Here is a 15,341-nt window from a genome sequence, read left to right on the forward strand (position 1 = left end):
CCGTACTTTATCAAAAATTAGTTTTAGAATTCAGACTCCATCAGAATATTCAGCTATAGCCAGGGAATTAGCTCAGTGGCACTGTGCCAGCCTTGCAAGCACAAGGTCCTGAGTTAGACCCCCGTACCAAAAAAAAAAAAAAAAAAAAAAAAGAATATTCAGCTATTGCTACTATGGCTATACAAGCAATTATATGTACCTAATAATGGATGCTGCTTTGGAAAGGGAAATAAACTTCTCTGTAGCTAAAGCTGGACTCGCTAAAAGGGAAAGATGACTTCCCTCCATTACTTTTAACATGCCTGGGCCTGCCTGGGCCCAGGTCCCTCAATCATCTCAGGAATTTTCTTCTGCCTTCCTGCCATATGTAAATAAGATAAAACTCAGTGCACTGTGTTAAACAATGAACCTGCTGTATGTGAAATTCTGTAACCAATAAGGTGCTGGGCCCATGTGTAAATGAAGGATTGAAACTTGTAAACCCGCACCTTCCCTAAGTGTATAACAACCCATCTCTGGCTGAGTTGCTTGGTCAATCTCTGTGGAGAAATCCCAGGCTGACCCACCAGCATTAAGAATAAAGCTGTACACTCTGCCTCTGAAACTTCTGGGCGTGTCTTCCATTCTCCTGGGCTACCTGCACTGAGCTGTAACACTAGAGCTGTATATACTGGCTGGCACTTTGACATTTCATTTTTAACTCCACCATCCACAGGTAAAGGAGGTGAACATTTGGCACTGCAGGGATCTGTAGGATTTCTCCCAGTTCAACTCCACAGGAAGTTAACTACTCTCACTCCTCCCCTACCCTTATCCCTTCTCCCATGCCGAAGTGAATCATTCATAGGTATCATAGTAAAGGTAGGCATTTAGATTTTTCCCTCTCAGGAACTGGAATGACAATGGAGAAAGAAGAAAAGCAGAGAGATCTGGTCCTTGGACACAGAAGAACTACTACTAATGTGCAAATAGAAATAGAAGAGAGAGGGTAGGATAAAGAACAACACATACACATACAGACACAGAGTAAGGGGATGATAATAAAGCATTCTGAATGCCTGAAATCATCTCTTCTTTTCCAGATGATTACTTCATTATTACCTGTTGTGGACTCAATTGTATGCCCCCAAAATTCATATTTTGAAGCCTTAACTCCTAATGTGATTTTATTTGGAAACAAGCCATTTAAGGATGTAATTAAGTTCAAATGACCTCAGAAGTGTTTGACACAGAGACCAACAGAGGGACAGAGGTCAAACTTCCGGGCCCTTAACCTTTTACTAATTAAAAGTGTGCTTAAAAGCTACTTTTGTAATTAAAAAAAAACAACAACAGTGATTCTTCACTTGGGCCTACAAATGCTCAATAGGTAACTAAAAGCACTACAAAGAAAAGCTTGCCCTTCGTTTATTACCTTAAAAATTGAGGTCAGATCTTTGCTCATCTGCATGTACACAGGTTAATCATTTAGGAAGTGTCTATCTAAAAGTTGGCAAAACAAGATTGATTAGCCCTAAATTCACACAACCTATGTCATCCTTCTTCAAAACTCAAAACTCGGGGCATGAAGATAAGACATTTGCAAGTACATTCGAGCACCAGAGTGTCCAGAATTCTCCATTGCCTAAACCTATGGTCACCTTGGATTCCAGCAGATCCTCCATAAAACTGAGTCTACCCCAATCAGAAGTAATCATCTCATGGAAACCAAATTGCCTCCTGAAACAATAAGGACTTCTGAGTTATCTCACTAAGCACAACAGAGATTCGGATCAACCAGACCCTAGCCCACTGCACTAAATCACAAAGCAGGCCGGCCTTGTTCCTTTTTTTTTTTTTTTTTTTTTGGTACCAGGGATCGAACTTGGGACCTTGCACTTACGAGGCAGGCGCTGGAACCACTGAGCTAAATCCTCAGCCTGTTCTTTTGTTTTTTGAGGGGCCTTTTTTTTGGTACCAGGGATTGAACAAGGGACCTGCACTTGCCAGGCAGGCAACAGCACCACTGAGCTAAATCCCTGGCCCCCTTGTTCTTTTGTTAAAACCAAATCTGATCCTATTCATCCTCTTCAGCTCTTCAAGCTGAAGTCCCTTCACTATTTTCTTACTTTCCAACTCTGCCTAATATACCTGCTTGCTCCTCTCAGTGATGCACTCTGAATTGTTTTTCTGTGATGAGTGTAAATGAACTCGCCCAGGACAAGCTGAGTTCTCCATTGCCTCTCTGTGGAACCTCCTTGCATCCCATTCAGTAGCATGTGGAGCTCTAATCTAATATGATAGATATCCTTGTAGGAAGAAGAAGAGACATCAGGGGCAAGCTCAGGTCAGAACACAATGAAATAGCAGCCATCTGCCAGCAAAGGGGAGAATCCTCAGAAGAAACCAAACCTTCCTACATTTTGGTATTAGATTTGCAGGCTCCAGAACTATAAGAAAATAAATTTCTATTATTTAAACCAGTCCGGTATTGTCTTACAGCAGCCCTAATGTACTAATACATGATCTATGCATTCTAATAGATAATAAGATATCATTTAAAAAACCCACACCCTTTCCTTACTGTGGTTGCAGTGGGTCTCTTGACTAAACCAACAAGTACTAGCTACCATGAACAGACACTGGATTTCACATTTTCATGTAATTTCTAACCCCGGGGAGCCTACAGTTAGATGGCAAATTTAAACTAGCATTCCTGAAGCAATGTTTTTCAAGAATCACTCAACTGTGATAATGAACCCAAAACACATTCTGTCACATGTGTTTTTGTTGCTGTTGTTTCTAACAGTCTGAGCCCCCAAGGAAGAGTTTCAGAAAAGCCTTCTTCCCATGACTTGCATCCATTCTCAGGCCAACCTGGCCTCAGAAGAGGGACACCACCCTAATTCCACAAGAGAAGGGCAGTTCCAATATTTGGGTATACGATTATTCTGGTCAGAGGGGGAGAAAAAAGATTCATGAGTTGTTCATCTTAAACAAGGTATTTTTATTCAGAGCCAGTTTTGGGTCTTGTACTTACTTTTCCACAGTTTACAAGGCTCCTTTCCTCCTTTGTGTTCTTTCAGGTGACAGCCTGAAGCAAGAATGAAGGCATTCTGCTTCTTGTCTAATTAGTTATGCCTTTCCATGTCTGCATAAACGGCCTTGTCTGCCAGCGCATGCTAAAGAGGATTAGTCCTAATGACACCCTGAGCACAGCTCTACACTCAAATAGACGTCCTGTGTACCCAGCAAGGTGGTGCTGGATAAGCTGTGTTCTCCAAGATGTTCAGGCCAGCCGGCCCTTTTAATAAAAGTGGAATAAGTGGAATTCAAGCCTGCTAAATATTTGACGAGAGCATTTCATGGCTTAGTGCAAGAACCTAGTGAGCATGGGGATAATCAATAAGTCTCACTAAAATGTCCTATAGGAATGAGCCTGACACTTATCCATGTTCAACTACAAATCTGCCACAAATTAAAAAGGCTACATTTTCCATTTCTGAGTTGTCACTATATAAATTTAAAGTAATATACTCAGACAACAGTTTGAGTCCAACCCTTTCAGTGATAAAAATGAAGTTATGGAGTCCCAAATAGCATTAGTAGAATAAGACTTATATCTTGTTCCAGTTCAGATGCTGCTTCAACTACATCTACTACATAACAAATGTACATTAATAATTACCATGGCTAAAAGATAAAATGAGAAAGAACTGGATAATAAAATAGGTATTCTTTTTTATTTGCTTTTTGAGACAAGGTCTCATTATAAATTTCAGGCTGGTTTTGCCTCACCATGCAGCCTGGGCTGGTCTTGAACTCATGGCAATCCTTCTGTTTCAGCCTCCCAAATGGTGGAACTCCAGATTTGTGCCACCCCACCCAGCTAAGATAGGTATCCTTAAGCCTCTACCATTATTATTCTGTGTTCATGTTTCAGGAAAAAAAATAAAGAAGAAGAAGAAAGCCTACTGGCTCCTCACGTTAAATACATTTTCAGGGATCTGATCTCCAAAACTTTTTTGTTTTCTGAGCCAGAAGCCTCTTTTATCATGCTTCTTATCAATTGCTTAACTCTCAACTGTTTTCCTCTGAGGGCATAAAAATACCAAATGCCAAATTCATGTTTTGGCTATTTCTAGCTCCTAGATTTTCTCTGCATCTTGTTTATTTACACCAGATTATAACTGACCCCTAAATCTTATTCCCATCAGGAAGCTCTCTTAGATGATCTAGGTCTTATCATGTTCTTCCATTTCTACATACTTCATTACATATTCAGTTTGTCAAAGAGCAACCTGGAAAAGCTATCACTAACCTAGGAATAAAATGGCAGGCATCCTAGCAGCAGGTCTTTCTACGATTTGCAGCATGTTATTTACTGTCACAGGTTTCCTCCTAGATAAAATGAAGGGTTATGAATTAGCACATTTTAAAGTCACTTATGATTCATTCAACAAGTGTAAAAATGAGCACCCACCTGTGCTAAGCTTTACTCTAGTTTCTGAGAATACAGTGTCCATACAAAGTATGTACCTATGTCTTTCTGTCTAAGATATGACATCTCCTTGTAATCCAGTGTTTCTCCAACAATAGCAGGCATTAGAATTATCAGGAAGATTTCCATGTTCCTAACCTAGTATATTTGGAATAGAGCCCAGAAGTTTGGATTTCTAAGTTGTTTCCCAGTAACGTCAGAGTATAGGGCCAGGGACCACATTTCCAGAACTTCTGCTCTAGTGCACTGTCTTTTGCATTGATGTACTACCAATACTTAATGAAATAATAAATACAAGGCACTTTGTTAGTGGCTAAAAGGGCACTTCAATATATCCTTGAGTGACAGAAGGAAAGTCACAGTTCTGCTAAATGGTAAAAGAATTACTACCATCAGAAAGATATGGATGAGGAATAGTTTATATCTAGAGGAAGGAGGAGGAAGATAAAACTTTGCAAAGGAGTGTATTTCAATTATTCTTTGAGGAATCTATGTACTAACTTCAAAAATGTCCCTGGGGCTGTGGTGGAGCTCACTGGTAAAGCATGTGCTTAGTATGTATGAAGTCCTGTCTGGCTTCCATTCCCAGCACCAGAGATTAAAAAAAAAAAGTCTGTCATTACTTAAATATATTTAGGACTTGTCAAGAATTTGTTTACTTAAATCTATGGTGATATATATTTTTTAAATGTTAAAACCTTGTATAGACTTTGAAGGCCTAAAGAGTCTTTATATTATGATGTAAAGTCTGATATATGGAAATAGGTAAATGCCTCATTTTGGTGAAATTTTATTACAAATTTGAGTGATTTAGTTGTATAATCCTGTTTTTTGTTGAAACAAGGTAAATAGTTTTAAAAGTAAGGCATCAGATTTTCTAGTATGACTTATAAATGGATGTCCAAAGCAATTTCAGGGTAACAGTTTAAAAATAATTTTTGAAAAATCAATTGAGGGGGCCGGGAATTTAGCTCAGTGGTTTCGCCGCCTGCTGCGCAAGCACAGGACCCAAGTTTGATCCCCAGTACCAAAAAAAAAAAAAAAAGAAAAGAAAAATCAATTGAGTTTATAGTTCCTGACCTTAATTAGTTTCAAGGATACCCCTCCCAATTTGACTGCAATGCCTTATGTGTTTGTTTAAAAATCAGTCTTAAAATGCTTGATATCTTGATTTATTGAATGAATCACATTTGAACTTGAAATATATATTTTATGAGTGTATGCCATGGTATAAATATCCAAAAATTTAAATTTTCTGGGAATAAAATGTAATATAAAATGTTCTTCCACTTAACCTCCTAGGAACCTGTGCATTTTTCCTAGCACTCTAGTATTAGGAAAAATACATAGGAGCTCTTGGTGATTTGGGGCCACTCTGCTTATAAATACTAGTTTATATGTTGTGGGCATTGAGTTACATCCTGAGTCACACTGGTGCTAATTAAGGGGCTATAACAGTTCTATTGCTTGAGATTAGAATAAAAGGACTAAAGAACTTGTGAGAAATAACACATTATAGTCATATCTTCTCTATTCTTGTTTGTTCCGAAAATTCCTCACCTCCTGTGTTCATCCAACCTTTTGAGCCCAGGGAATCTTCAGTATGAGATCAGCATATATTAGCTGTATTTCATTAGCATGAAATATACTAAATTCAGTTTGATCTACTACAAATGAAGTAAAAATGACTTGGAATCCTTACCACTGAGTTCTAAAGGTTCGCAGACCAGCAGCACCAGTATCAAAGTATTATTTAGGAATGCAAATTGTCCAGATCTACTAAGTCAGAATCCCACTTAACAATAACTGGTTTTGGGTGCTCCTGATGTATGCTAATGAGCAAGGGCCACTTGTTTAGACACTATCACTCTTAGCAGTCAATAAACTGTCAGATAAGCTGTGCAAATTTCTATGAATTTTACTATTTATTCTATTTGCCTATTATCATCTGAATGCTTACTGGATTTAACAGACAATTATATATTCATTGTCTAAGACAGTGATGGAGAACCTTTGAGACTGATTACCCAAACTGCAACCCAAAATTCACTTATTTGCAGAGAAGTGCCAACACTGCAATTAAACCTGAATACTGAGGTTTTAGTTTAGAAAAAACAACCTTTATCCAACACTCAGTTTCTTGGGCCATTTGGCTTGCATGATGACAGTGGCACTTGTGCCATAGGTTATGTATATACATATATATATATGCCATATATATGCATGCCACAGTGTATGTGTATGTGTGTGTGTGTGTGTGTGTGTGTATATATGGCTTGTTGTATATATATATATGGCTTGTTATATATATATGCTATATATACTGTTATATACATGGCTTGTTATTGTAAAGGAATGGTATAGAAGACAAGTGGATTTTTTAGTTTTCTGAAATGATACTGACCTCAACTCCCTCTACCCATATTCCAATGAAAGAATTAGGGGTAGAAACAACATACTTTTACTACTAAAAACAGCAACAACAAAACTACTAGTAGCATTATTCTGTTTCTTTGACATAATAGAAAGATATTAGGTAATCTAAATATACCTTATCACTTACAGATATATACACACTTTTGTGTGTGTTGGGTGAACAGCTGTTATCTAAGACTTAAAAAGAACTATTAAAAAACCTAAATGGATATTGTCTTTATTTGTAGCTAAACCACCATACTTGTTTCAAATCTATTTCTTGTACTGGGATACTAAAGAAATATAATAAAATTATTTGCTGAAACTTTCTGTAATAACTTCCTCAAAAGGTATATTTAGAATCAAATGATTTTGTCTAGAAGTTTAGGCGTAGATTCTGATGCAGTGCAGATCATTATATGCAGAAACATATAATCAAATCCATGTTTGTAATTTAAATTTTAAAAAGATAAAATGAGTGATACTGAGGTCAAGTCAATTTAGTCCATTATATCAAAAATACTATTTCAACATGAAAATAACATAGAATTAATAAAATACTTGCACTTTTGTTGTGGTTAGTCTTCAAAATCTTCTATGGATTTTATATGTATTACCTCAATTAGAATGCTAAATATTAACTGGAAATGTCACCGGACACTTATGTTCACAAACTTAGGTTTGTTTGCTCCCATTTGACCAAATCAAAGGCCATTTATTTTTGGTAGAAAGGAAATAGGATTTATTCAAAGCTAGCCTGGAAAAGATGTAGGGGCCCATTTGCCTCAAATCACCATCTCACCTTATATAGGTGTGTTATGGTTTTTCATAGCAAGGCACAGTCAGAGGAAGGGATACAATGAAACAACAGATATGTTCAAGGTTGCTTCTCCTCTCCTTGGAAATCAAGTTGGACTTGACCTCCTGGTGCCAACATCTGCATATTCTGGTTTTTTGTCCAGGCTGATATGAGACTTTTATGCCCTAGGCCTGAGGAAGTTTGGAAAAGCCACTTGTTTCTAAAGGAAAAAAAAAAAATCTAACTTTTAAAAAAAGTTCCATTTTGTGGTGCCAGTTTTAGAAGCATTTAATTTTTTTTTAGGGGGTGGGTACTGGGGATTGAACTCAGAACTTTCCACTTTTGAGACAGGAGACGGAATCACTGAGCTAAATCCCTGGCCCGAAGCACTTAATTTTTATTTAAAATTACTAACATTTATCTGTTCATAGATTCTACACTTAAATTATATCAAATATTAAGATTTAAATAACCTTAATATTTCAATAAGTTTTTTCTTTTTTAATAAACATTTATTGGTACATTTTAGGCATACATAATACATAGTGCTTATCCCCATAATACATAATGCTTATCCCCACTTATTATAGGGAATTTGCACCTGAACATGATACTTGACCTTGGGGCTGGGGATTTAGCTCAGTGGTTCCGGTGCAATCCCCGGTACCAAAAAAAAAAAAAGAAAATGATACTTGACCATCAGTTTTTATACTGAAGTTGAAAAATTTAAAATTTTAAATTCAGTCTTCTGTGGAAATCAGTATGGAGATAACTCAAAGAACTAGGGCTAGAGGTCCCATTTGACCCAGCTATTCCCCTGCTGGGTATCTTACCCAAAGAATTAAAAGAATCACACCACAGCGATATATGTGCACCTATGTTTATAGTGGCAAGGTTTGTAATAGCTAAAGCTTGGAAACAGTCCAAGTGCCCATCAACTGGAAACTGGGCAAAGAAGATGTGGTTCTTTTATAAAATGGAGTATTACTCAGCCATAAAGAATGGGAAACTAGAGACATAGCTAAATGGATGCATATTGAGGCCATACTGTTAAGTGAAATAAATAGGACACACATGTGTAAATACCAAATAGTTTCTCTAGTGTGAGAAACTGAAAGTGTAAATAAGGATTAAAATGATTAAAATGAATAATTGTTAATTTGAAATAGGAAATAGTCCAAAGGTGTAGGGGTGGTAGAAGGGGAAGAGGAAAGGGAAGAAGGGAAAGGAAAATTTATGAGAAAATTAAAAAAAGGAAACAAAATCTGTGTAAATAGGGAAGGGTGAAGGGGGTGAAGGGCGCACAGGTAATTGAAAAAATAAGAACCGAGATACATCATGTACAGGTCCAAGCACCCAGTGATAAATGTAAACGTATTGTATACCTAAAATGAACCAATAAAAGAAAAAAAAAATTCAGTGTCTTGATCACACTAGCCACATTATAAATACCACCACATAGGGTACCGCACTTCTGGGACAATGCAAGTTGGTTGTAGGTAAGAATTCTAACTTTTGCAATCCAGGCATGATAGTGCACATTCCTATATAATCCTAGCACTCAAGAGAGGCTGAGGCAGGATTGCAAAACCGAGTAACATCTGGGGAATTTAGCTAGAATCTGACTCAATCAATCAATCAATCAATCAATCAATAAGGGGGTGTAGATGTAAGTCAGTGCAAAGGTCCTGGGTTCAATTTCCAGTACTGAAAAGAAATAAAGAAAAAAATATCTGACTTTGCCATTCAATTGGTTGCTTGGCCTTATCCAGTTTACCTAACCCTCTTCAAGTTTCAGTTCCAAAAGAGTGAAAGGAGGGTGCACTCACTTTGTTTCAACTTCTGTCTGCTCAATCAGCAGCAAAAGAGGAACTAGTTTTTCCTTTCATGGTAGCAGTGGTGGACTTATATCATAGTCTATAATAAAAATAGAACTAATCTAAATGCCCACAATTTAAGAATAGTTAAATAAATTCAATTAACCAATACTCTGCAGCCATAGAATACAATTTATTAGAAGTCACTAATCAATATTAAAATTAAGACTCATAATATTAAAAGAATGACAGCTACCCGTGCAGAGAAAAACCTAGAAGAATCTCTCACCTACTTATTAACAGCAGTTAGAGGAAGCAACTGGGTGGGGGTGGGGATGTGTTTTCAGGCAGTTAATTTCCTTTTTTTTTCTAAACAGGGGTTATTTTCTATTTTAAGACGCATGTCTCAAATCTTTTAAACAATACACTTTTACCTCATGGTCTGGAATATAATTTAAAAAATAGTTTGAAGTGTTTTAAAGAGAAAAGGCTATATGAAAATACACTTAACAGGCCCGACAACAAGACCCCTTAACTCAGCTTTCGGTTGGCGGGGCCTGTGGAACGCAACTGCCTTTGACGTCAGAAGAGGCCGACACTCCCAGTTACCATAGTGAAGTCTGCGCGGCCATTTTTACTGTGGTCAAAGACAGCCTGTTTTGATGGGGGTGGAGCGGCACGCAAAGTCTGTGAAATAACAGATGGGAAAAAAAATCATGCGTCTCAGTAAGAACCACGAATGACTGGGAAAGTAAAACGTTAGTTGCCTTAGTGAGACCTTTAGACGCATGTTCCGCGCAGAAGCGGAACTATTCTACTGGATCGCTAAGGTTCCTGCCCGGATTTCGATAATCGCTTCCGTTTCTCAGCGGAAGCGTGGGTCGCAGAGGACAACTCGGAAGAACCCGCTGTCGGCTGTGTGAAAAACTAAAACCATGTCGAGTTTGTCAGTGAGAGACCCGGCAATGGATCGATCACTGCGTTCCGTGTTCGTGGGAAACATTCCGTATGAGGCAACTGAGGAGCAATTAAAGGACATTTTCTCGGAGGTTGGTTCCGTTGTCAGTTTCCGGCTCGTATATGATAGAGAGACTGGAAAGCCCAAGGGTTATGGTTTCTGCGAGTACCAAGACCAGGAGACTGCACTTAGTGCCATGAGAAACCTCAATGGGCGTGAGTTTAGTGGGAGAGCCCTTCGGGTGGACAATGCTGCCAGTGAAAAGAATAAGGAGGAGTTAAAGAGCCTAGGGCCTGCAGCGCCCATCATTGACTCTCCTTATGGGGATCCCATCGATCCAGAAGATGCCCCCGAATCGATTACCAGAGCAGTAGCCAGTCTTCCTCCGGAGCAGATGTTTGAGCTGATGAAGCAGATGAAGCTCTGTGTCCAAAACAGTCACCAGGAAGCTCGAAACATGTTACTTCAAAACCCACAACTGGCTTACGCACTGCTTCAGGCACAGGTAGTGATGAGGATCATGGATCCTGAGATTGCTTTGAAAATTCTCCATCGAAAGATACAAGTCACCCCACTGATCCCAGGCAAATCTCAGTCTGTTTCTGGCCCTGGCCCTGTCTCTGGCCCTGGCCCTGTTTCTGGCTCAGGCCCTGTTTCTGTCTCTGGGCCTGGCCCTGGCCCTGGGCTTTGCCCAGGACCCAATGTTCTGCTGAGCCAACAGAATCCTCCAGCTCCTCAACCTCAGCATTTGGCGAGAAGACCTGTGAAAGACATTCCTCCTCTGATGCAGACTCCTATCCAGGGTGGAATTCCAGCTCCGGGGCCAATAGCAGTTACAGTTCCTGGACCTGGACCTGGTCCTGGTTCTTTAACTCCTGGAGGGGCAATGCAGCCACAAGTTGGAATGCCAGGGGTTGGCCCTGTCTCTTTAGAACGGGGACAAGTGCAGATGGCAGATCCTAGAGCTCCTATTCCTCGTGGCCCCATGAGTGCTGCTGGCCTACCTCCTCGAGGACTGTTAGGAGATGCTCCAAATGATCCACGTGGAGGGACTTTGCTTTCAGTTACTGGAGAAGTAGAACCCAGAGGTTATCTGGGTCCACCTCATCAGGGTCCCCCCATACACCATGCCTCTGGTCATGATAACCGAGGCCCTTCTGCACATGATATGAGAGGAGGACCAATAGCAGATGCCAGACTGCTTATTGGAGACCCCAGAGGCCCCATGATGGATCAAAGAGGTCTACCTATGGATGGCAGAGGAGGTAGAGAGTCTCGAGGGATGGACACTCGAGCAATGGAAACTGACGTTTTAGAGACCCGAGTAATGGAGAGAAGAGGAATGGAGACCTGTGCTATGGAAACCAGAGGGATGGAAGCAAGAGGCATGGATGCAAGAGGATTAGAAATGCGGGGGCCTGGACCTAGTTCTAGAGGTGCTATGACTGGTGGAATCCAGGGTCCTGGTTCCATTAATATAGGGGCAGGTGGCCCCCAGGGACTTAGACAGGTCCCAAGCATTTCAGGAGTGGGGAATCCTGGAGGTGGCATGCAGGGGGCAGGCATGCAAGGAGCAGGCATGCAAGGAGCAGGAATGCAGGGAGCAGGCATGCAGGGAGCAGGCATGCAAGGAGCAGGCATGCAGGGAGCAGGCATGCAGGGAGCAGGCATGCAAGGAGGAGGCATGCAGGGAGGAGGCATACAAGGAGGAGGCATACAAGGAGGAGGAATGCAGGCAGCAAGTATACAGGGGGTGGGGATACAGGGGGGAAGCAAGCAAGGTGGAGGTCAGCCTAGTAGCTTTAGTCCTGGGCAGAGTCAGGTAACTCCACAGGATCAAGAAAAAGCAGCTTTGATCATGCAGGTTCTCCAACTAACTGCAGATCAGATTGCCATGCTGCCTCCAGAGCAAAGGCAGAGTATCTTGATTTTAAAAGAACAAATCCAGAAATCCACTGGAGCTTCTTGAAAGGTTTTGGAAAGTATTTGGCTGTAGTCGTGTAAATTTAATTTAGTAGTGTAGAGTATGAGTACAAAAAGTTAACTTCTGCATCCCCATGCTTTATGTTTTATTTTTATTTTTTTGGTGCTGGGGATCGAACTCGGGTTCTTGCACTTCCCATGCTTTATTGATTACTTTTCCTCCTCCTAGAACCTAATCTCATTTCTTGTTGTCTTTTCATTTTTTTGTGTTTTTATTTTTAATTGAGGGTTGGGTTAAGAGGGAGTTGGTCTGTTCATTTAAAGTCACTAAATATACAGAAATAATTCTGAAAATGATTATATTATGCCAAATAACATTACAAAGAATTTGCAGCAATATTGAAATGCCAGAAATATGTTAATTACATTGAGTAAAACTGAAAACTGCACTTAAAGACTAAAAGGTGACATGTTAAAGTGTTAATGTACTAAGTTTTAAGACTATTTGGTTATATAACAGAAATTTACCTCAAAGTTAAATTTTTTTGATAAACCATTCAAAATACGAAATTTTAGAGGCAATAGACTGCTGTATTATATTAAACATTGTTTTAGTTCTTTTGGAAGCATTTTGAAATGTTAGAGCTAACAAGATGAGTAAATTGGTGGTACTAGAGTTGTTTTTTGATTTGGGGGGTTTTTTTTTGGTACCGGGGATCAAACTCGGGATCTTGCACTTGCAAGGCAGGCAGTGGAACCACTGAGCTAAATCCCTGCCCTAGAGTTGTTTTTTAAAAGCTCTGTTACCCCCCTAAAAACAGGGAAGCTACCTGGTTTGATGTTGCTTCATTTATTTCACTTTTTATAGACTGGCAATACTGAGCTGGTCCTGACTGTAATGATTTTGTTGGAATATTTGTAGGATAATCCAAGTTTACTTGAGTTTCCTCTGAAGAGATCTAATAATCTCCCAGTACCTTCCTATTTCTTAGAAGAAGTCTTTAAGCCCTAAGTTTAACTCTGAGAATTCTCTCATATCTTTGCCAAAAATCAGTGACTCATCTGAATGAGTTACACACAGCATTGGCCTTTTCATAAATAGTAGAAAGTTTCATTCAGTAAAGTTTTCAACTTCCTGGTAACTAGCCTCCATATATATGGAGTCCATTCAGTCAACTAGAATCAGGAATTAAAAACTTTTCATCTTAATATTTACCATGCCTTTTTATGATCTGCTTTTCTATCATCAGAATACTTGAGGCCTAGGTAGCTAGAGATACCTGTATAAATTCAATACTCTTCACTTGGCTTGTTAGTTGTTTCACTTTTTACAAATGATAAAGCCATTTAGCAATACATGCTCATGAGATATATTTACAATCATTAGGGAATATGACATTAGGGATTATGACATCATTACCACTCTTTTTATGATGTACTACCTAATTTATTTTTAAGCCTTGAGGATATGGACACAAACTTTTGTATTATAGTCCAAGTAGCAGTTAACAGGTGTAAACTTCCAGATTTCTTCTAGAGAAGAAAATCTAGTACCAAGTTACAGAAGAAAAAATTTAATATGAGAGAGCTGAGTTTTAGGAGTTATTCTCCCTTTGTAAAGTTTTTACAGTTTAAATGGGTAATTCATTTTTTTTCAGTTTCCGTCCTTGTGCTGTTTCCTACTAGTTTTACTCTTTTTTTGTGTGTGTGTATGGTTGTTTATACTGTTAAATTTCCCATGTTTTCTGTGTTTTATCTATACTAGAAAGGATAATTCTGCACGTGTGACCGTTCTGGCAAATAACGTAGTAATTCACAGAGCTGGCTAGCTTACTTTGTAATTGTTTCTTTCCCAAAGCTTTCACTGAAGGGCTCTGTGAAAACTATTAAATGTTATAGTCTTTGTTCTAGTGAAAATCTCTGCATTGTTTAATGAAGACTAAATAAAAAGATTCTACATTTAAGGTTGTCTTTAGTATTTCTCACAATTAATTTGAAGGGGTTTTGTTGTTGTTGTTTATTTAGGGGGAGAGTGTTTGAAACAGGGTCTTACAATGTAGTTCAGGTTGGCCTCAAACTCCCACCGGTTCTCAGCCTACCTAACAAGTGCTGGGATTACAAGCCTGTAACACCATGGCTGGTTTTTATGTTTAATTTTAAGAAATACCTTATTCAGAGGCCATCCATTCTTTAGAGATACCTTGAGCTTGACTATTTTTCTATTAAAAAGCAAAACTAATGAAATTGCTGGAATTAAGGGAAATCCCTTCCTTAGGTCTATTTGTCACTTATATATCTCAGCACAGATAATGGTCAGTGGCCAGGCATGGTGGTACACTCCTGTAATCCCAGCATTCTGGAGGCTAAGGGTAAAGGATCGCTAGGAGCTTGAGGCTAACCTGGGCTACATAGTCACTTCAATGCCAGCCTGGACTATGAAGTGAGACCCTATCTCAAAAAAACCAAAAAAAAATAAAATAAAATAAGATCACTGGTTGTCAGAGAAAAACACGTTGATACTTAGATAGCAGGCTTTTGCTGATGTTTGCCATGGAGACTTCTGTTCCAGGAGCACTTTACAGGTATTTTCATTACTAATAGCATTTGTTATACTGCAGTTGAACACCAAAAATGACTGACTCCAGTATTCACTATAGCAAAATATCACAAATGAGAAGAAAGGACAAAATACTCTTACCAGTCCTTAGGGAAAATTTTCCTGTTAAGAGCACATAAGTTTCCCCCAAAAGGATTTAGAATCAACACAGAATGAGCTAGTCAACTATTTGCATTAAAATTTTAGAACTATGATAATCCCTCTACTCTCCTAAAATAGTTTGTCCTCACTTTTAGTTCACTATCTGAATGTTCTAGTGTTGATACAGAAAGATAGAACCTTCATTTTATAGCAAATAATTTAAGCAATATGTGTTTGCTACAATCAGAATC

General features: G+C 38.9%; 2 protein-coding genes across 7 annotated transcripts in view; one reads left to right on the forward strand and one right to left on the reverse strand.

Moving 5' to 3' along the window:
• Prkg1 (protein kinase cGMP-dependent 1) overlaps positions 1-15,341 on the reverse strand; it is a 1,307,364-nt gene that overhangs the window by 569,898 nt on the left and 722,125 nt on the right. The window lies entirely within an intron of this gene.
• Cstf2t (cleavage stimulation factor subunit 2 tau variant) lies at positions 10,355-14,356 on the forward strand. The gene has a single exon (XM_004858321.4). It carries the CDS (start codon positions 10,447-10,449, stop codon positions 12,436-12,438), a length of 1,992 nt encoding a protein of 663 aa, XP_004858378.1. The 5' UTR covers positions 10,355-10,446; the 3' UTR covers positions 12,439-14,356.

This window comes from Heterocephalus glaber, unplaced genomic scaffold (assembly GCF_053883595.1).
Source record: "Heterocephalus glaber isolate CG9 unplaced genomic scaffold, H.glaber_assembly_v1.0 deba00001497, whole genome shotgun sequence".
NCBI lineage: Eukaryota > Metazoa > Chordata > Mammalia > Rodentia > Bathyergidae > Heterocephalus > Heterocephalus glaber.